General features: G+C 42.2%; 1 protein-coding gene across 28 annotated transcripts in view; it reads right to left on the bottom strand.

Annotated features, from left to right (window-relative positions):
• Positions 1–773: 773 nt before the first annotated feature.
• STARD13 (StAR related lipid transfer domain containing 13) overlaps positions 774–6615 on the bottom strand; it is a 513518-nt gene continuing 507676 nt past the window's right edge. For all 28 annotated transcript variants that reach the window (XM_072795476.1, XM_072795479.1, XM_072795482.1 and 25 more), the window contains 2 exons: positions 4061–4237; positions 774–3119 (listed from right to left, as the gene is read on the bottom strand). In XM_072795476.1, coding sequence (XP_072651577.1) covers positions 3002–3119; positions 4061–4237 — 295 coding nt within the window. In that variant the 3' untranslated portion in view covers positions 774–3001. The remainder of the gene's footprint in view (positions 3120–4060; positions 4238–6615) is intronic.

The raw sequence follows: 6615 nt of genomic DNA, 5'->3' as shown, positions 1-6615 counted from the left end.
AGAAAGGGGCAACTGAAATTCCTCCTTTGCCTATGAAAGGCAAAACTTTCAAGGAAAAGAGGAAGGCTTGAGGGAGATGCACAGAGGGCAGAGTTTGGAACATTTCTATGGGGGCATATAGTCTTTTGTGGCTTTTGGAGCCTGTAGTTGAGAATGCTAGGGAGCTCCTGCGTACTTGATTAGGAGCTACTTTTGTTATCTTTTAGAAGTAAAGCAGAGAACAAACAGAATGAGGCCAAGAGGCTTAGAGCCAGATGTGGGCTACTCTTCGTGATCTACTGTTGCAGCCAGAAGTCACCTCATCACATCTCAATTTCTGGTCTTCTCAGTTAAAATGAAATGTAGCTAGAGTTTACGGAATCTTTGATAAAAAATACCATAAATGTGTTTTGATGACTTCCAGTCTTAAGCACAGTGAAATGTAAAGAATCAGCCCTTCCCATCACTCTAATGCCTTTGACACATTTTAAGAAACCGAGACTGTTAGTGAATGTTAACAACCTCCTTGTATTTGGGAGAGATACTGAATACAGGTTTTCAACCTACAGGATGAAGCATGAAAATCAACATATATTTTATAGAAAATAGGAAATATTTAATGTATATAAATGTATTTGTCTTGGCAATTATTTATTTACAATTGATGACTGATACCAACAATTGAGGTAAAAATATACATGAGGTATAAATATAATATTTAAATGCAATATCATATTTTATTTCCATTGGCAAGATAACCATGAGTAAAACACTGTGGTACTTGACAAACAAGCTTGATGCACCTTTTCCCTCCTTTTTCCTTTTTTTTGTTTTTTGGGTTTTTTTTTTTAGACGCACTGTGTTATGTGGTGGTGATGTGATTAGTATGTGTGTAAAAAAAGAAAAGTCAGTCAGATAATTCGAAGTGAGGAGGAGTCAGAAACACAATCATATTAGTTTTTTGTATCCTCTTGCTTTCCAGAGTGTGGCCTTTGGGCCAGCAGCATGGGCATCCCTGAGACTTGTTAGAAATGTAGACTCTCATTCCAGACTGCCTGAATCAGAGTCTGCATTTGAACAAGGTCTCCAGATGATTGTGTGCACGCTAAACTCGGTGATACGATTCATCTTTGTGTGTCTATCACATTTTCCAAACACCTAGGATTCTATCTCTGGACAGGTGTTAAACTAGACTTTGTTAATCTTGTCTATGCATATGAATGTAATCCAGCATATATGGTTAAACCTAAGATGCATGGCATAAGTGAATTTATTTTGTTCACAGAGCACTGTCCAAATAGAAAATTATGGATTTGCTGGCACCATCTTTTGTAGTCAAGGAAATAAAAAATTCCTGGGTCATAAACAAATGGTATGATTTCCTTTGCACCATATAGAACTCATACATAGCATTTTTATTTCTCTCAATAAAAGAATTGCACATTGCTTATAGGAAAAAACATTACATAATAACATAAATGCATACAATACAAGAAAGGGGAAAACACTCATTTAAGTTTTTTTTTCCTCCCACACCAGTTGCTAAATTATGATACCAATCTCTCATGGATTACCAAAGAAAATCTCTCCCTGAAGCCAAACATAATAACTTATCTTCTTCTCTTTCATTGTTGAATTACAATAAAACCAACCCCACAACTAAAATACATTAGCAATTGGTTAAGGAGAGTCGATCTGCTTAGTCTCTACAATAATAAATAAGGTTGGGTCAAACATCTAGGTAAGCTTGACTGGCTAATGAAGAAATACGAAATTAAGAAACCTGTTTATATTTTCTAAAACTAATTGCAGAGTATAGTTTTGGTTTTACCATTAGTTTAAAACCCTGTCTTTCAAATCGCAAAACTTTAATGAATTCTATCTTTAGAGCATCATATGTAACAAAATAAGAATTCCCTGAAACTGTAATGGTCCAGGACTCTCAAATGACCATCACCTCCCCTTGTCTGGTGTCCAGAGTTAAGTTCAGTGCAATATATTGGTAAGAAAATACCAATTAACTGTGACCAAGTAGGCCACTGGTCATAGAGAATGACATTTAAGAACATGATGAAATGTTATCTATGAAAACTTGATAAGACACAGAGCCTCCCTTTGGCTGTGAATGTATAAAGGCTATCCTATTTGGCTCTAACCAGCAGGGAAAAGTTTCTTTCAGTTACTTATGCTGACTCCAGCGGCCTGTGGGCATCTGACATTTCATTGAAACTGCACCTGGCTGGGTCCACTGGCAACTGGTAACCTAGCCTTCCACTTGGTCACAACTTCTTCCCCACTTCTTTGCTTTTAAGAGGAGTACAAATTATTTTCCTGGCTCTATCCAACACCCTAAGCTCAGTTTTTGAATCACACGCACAAACTGACAACAAATAAGAACCTTGTACTGTTGTTTTCCTTTGGTTAGCTAATCTTTGGTTAGACAGCAGGGCAGACTGACAGATTACACGTTTTCACACCTTGGTGTTAGCAGCAGCTTCTGCTCAGCTTACAGGATGGTCGTAGGGAGATGGGAGAGCAACTTGGAAAGAACCACAAGAGTGAGGAAAGGACTCACTGAGTCAGATGCGTTCCTTTTTGAAAGATGCAATTATATATAAAATTGATACTGTACATATATACAGCAAGGATAGAGATATACACACATATGTACATAGGCTATAAATACATTTATTTACAGTTAAGAGTATGCTTCTTAGAAGCCTTTAAATAGCAAATTCGGCAATGCACAAGGAATAATCCATTTAATTTTAAGTAACATAGATAAATGTTCTGATTTTTAAAAATATTATATTAGTAGGGATGTAGCCATCTCCAGGAAGGCTAAGAAAGTTCTCAGAAATTCCTGCATCTTCAACATTCCAACTTCTCAGTGTTTCCATTTTTAAGCATTAACCATGTCACTTAGTCTCTCTCTCTCTTGCTTTCTCATGAGCACACTCTCTCCCACAAGTGTTTCCGTTCACTTCCTCTTCCCTGAGTTTGATGTCACACTGGGGAAAACTCAGATTTTAGTCTCTGGACCCTCAGCAATGAGGGGCTGAAAAGAGTTTCTAATCCTGGCAACTTCCGCTGCACACAGATGTCCAAAGCCTTTACTGTACCACTCTGGAGAGTGACCTCTGTGGAGACAAAAATCAGAAAGAAAGTGGGAAAACTTTTTTCCAAATCTCAGCACTTAATCATGACAGAGCGTGCTGTCCTGTGCCCTGCCCATTCGTGCACTCGCCTACAATTCAGGGCTGACCCCTGGAGGATCTGAGAACCTCATTCTGTCATCAGGTGCCTTGAATATGCCTCTTTGGCCAAGTATTCAGTCCATCTTTTCAGTGTTCATTGGATGCTTTACGATGACACCATCTCCTCAGGGAAGATTCAGACTGAATTCTGGAATTCACTGAGAAAATTCTGTTTATATGGTACCCAGACCGGAACTTGTTCAGCATCATGACTGCCTTGATGGGGTTGGATTTTTTTTTTTTCTTAAGATTTTATTTATTTATTCATGAGAGACCCAGAGAGACAGCCAGAGACCCAGGCAGAGGGAGAAGCAGGCTCCATGCAGGGAGCCCAACGTGGGACTCGATCCCGGGTCTCCAGGATCACGCCCTGGGCTGAAGGCAGACACTCAACCACTGAGCCAGCTAGGCATTCTGACGGGGTTGGATTTAAGCTAGCTTCTTCTCAAAGCAGGTTAAGAGGAGAGGACAGCAAAGAGAGAGCTGGCACAACAGCAGCACAAGAGAACGGGACTCGCCTTTACTGAGCAGCCACCATGCGTGTGTGTTTGCTCTGCGCGGGAGGCACATATAGGGAAACAGGAGCAACATGGAGAAGAAAGAAAAGCCAAGGGTCACAGAAGCAGGTCAGAGTTTTAGGAAAGACGAGGAAAAGGAAAACAGAGAAAAGGATCTGTAATCACCTATGAAGGCACGCTAATGGCACTGAAAAAACAAAGTAGAGTGAAATAAGAAATCGGGATGGCAAACAGGGCCCTGGCGATCCCGCCACTGGAGCTGAGGCTCAGACAGCGTGCCTGCCACCCTGGGGAGGGCACACTTACTTCAGGTCTATCCTGCAGATGTGGGTCAGTCTCGACTTGCCGGAGCCACACGGTTCTATCAAGTACTGGGAATCCATCACCACGGCCCGCACGCCGCCCATGAGCTGGGCTTCCTCGTGCTCCACAGAGAGGGACACCAGGGTACACATTCCTTTGGGCAAATCGGTCTTCCAGGTCCTGTCACACAACAACCGGCACATCAAAATTAAGGCCAAGAGAGAAAGAAAACCCTGGGCATGGCATTGAGCTGTGTTTTCCTGCTCAAATCCCAAACCTTAGATGAAACCAATGGCTTCCATAAGGGTGTGTAAAATTTTTACACTGCAATTCAAAGCAAGGGTCTCAGCCCTCTGACCTAGGGGCCAGAACTGGTCTTGCCATTTCTAATCTGCTTCTGGAACCCCAAACCGAGGCCTCAGAGGTTCCTGGCCATTACTGAAGGGTTGGCCTTACAGGTTTAGAACTAGGCCTTGCACATTCAATTCATTCAGCAAACAAACACCTACCGGGTACATGAGTATCCACACGAAGGTACACAACCAAGGGAGAGAAACAGGCATACAAAGAGACCTCTAAAACACCAAGGTAAGCACAGTACTGTGGCTGTGCACACATTGCTCTGCAATCCTGTGGAAGGGAAGGGAAGGCACACAGGAGAAGGCTTCCTGGAGGAGGTGATGCTCAACTCAGTCTTAAAGGAAAACAATGAGCTGGCGGTGCCCAGCCTGAAGCAAACTAGGCACATGTGGACTGCTAATTGTTTTCAAATACCTGAGTGGCTCCTGAGTGGAATGAGAAAAAACAGTTGATTTGGCCCCAGCAGGCAGAGATGGGATGCCATGTGTCACTTCAGTATAGAGACAATCTGACTCAAACGTGCTCTCCAAAAATGAAACAGGCAATCTGAGGAGCAGTAAGTTCCCTGTGACAGGAGCTATTCAAGCAGAGAGGGGGCTATCACTCAGGAAAATGTGGTAGATAGAAGTCAGGAACCATGAGAGCATCTGTGTACAACCATTTCTATCATAGGACATAGGTTTCATTATCATAATCTCAGCTATTTACATCACAAATCCTATCCCTTGCTTGGCCACGTCATCTATAACTTCATCCATCTTGTCCTACCACGCCAGAAAGAGAAACTATTATACGTGCCCCACAAGAACAAGAAGCAAGCCCTATACAAATGCCTCGTAGCTTCTCCATGGGTGTGACCATTCTCCTCATGTGCGATGATATGATTAGTGATAAAGACTGGGAGCTGTACAGATTTGTGGGGATAAAATGGGAAAAGCCTCAGTTAACTATCACCAGAAGCTCCTGAGGATTTAAAGAAGGAGATCAAGCAAGAAGTAAAAGTGGCAGTCCTAAATGGATTGCTAGCCTCCGTAGAGAAGCATTTCAGCTCTGTGACCTCCTCACCTTGTCACTTTCTACCTTCTTGTATCATAATAACCACAGGAATCCCTGTTGTCAGAACTATGTCTGGTGCATGGTTTATTTTCCTGAGTGTTGAGTTCTTCCCCCATGAGCCTCATGATCCACCCACTTTCTTCTTTAAGTTGTAGATCAACTATCAATGCTGTGAGACTCTGCCCTAACCACTGTATTTAAAATTCAACCCCTTAATCACTGTCCTATCTTACTTATGCCCCCCTTAATATAAGTAACATTATCCCCTTACTTATTACTGATTGACACTCCCTTCCTGATAAAATGTAAATCCCAAGAGAGCAGGACTGCGGTCTGTTGTAGTCACAGACCACAGCCTCCCCATGCAGCTGGAATAATGCCCTGTACTAAAAAATAGGCTGGCGGGACTGCTGGGTGGACAGAAGGAGGGAGGTTCCATGCATGGGCTCTGGCCCTCAGCCCTCTCTATGGCATGGCTCCATTCCCATGGCTGCCATCCCAGAAGAACTATTTAATCTGCTGCTTATAAGAGTGAAGATGTGAAATTTGAATTCCATGAGATGACAAATGTTCCCATAACTGTGGTAATAAGCCACCCTTAAGCCTGCTCACATTCTCCTCCAGGATCCCAAGGTTGCTAAGATAAACACACATATTTAGGGAAAAATGATCCTTAAAATTCAGAGTCCCAAGGACCAACTCCAAAGGCCCATGTGAAAAGTGACCTGTAGTTTGCCATCAAAACGAGTTTCATAAAGAAATTTTGAAATGTACATTCAGCAATTTCACTAGTGATTCCTTTTACACTGCCAATCTATGGGAAGAGACAGTGTTTTCCATCAGTTATCAATTAAAAAAAGAGAATATATTGTTTTAATTATATTTTATTTTGTTTCTTAGTATCCTCAGTCCATGTTCTTTCTGATTCAATGCTGACTCACCAGCCCATGTGCACAGCTGTACTGGGCATCCTTCCTATCATTGGTTGAGCACCCCCTTCCAAACCCAGAGGGCAGGGAGCCAGAGCTCAACCCATACATCGATCAGAAGCAATACTTCAACAGTAGACACCAGACTCGCAGGCCTTGTCAGGCCCTGAAATCTCGCTGAACATCCGACTGTCTCTACAGAATTGGACCTTC

Source organism: Canis lupus, chromosome 24, assembly GCF_048164855.1.
Source record: "Canis lupus baileyi chromosome 24, mCanLup2.hap1, whole genome shotgun sequence".
NCBI lineage: Eukaryota > Metazoa > Chordata > Mammalia > Carnivora > Canidae > Canis > Canis lupus.
The sequence above is the reverse complement of the archived record's forward strand: the minus strand, read 5'-3'. Positions and strand labels throughout refer to the sequence as shown.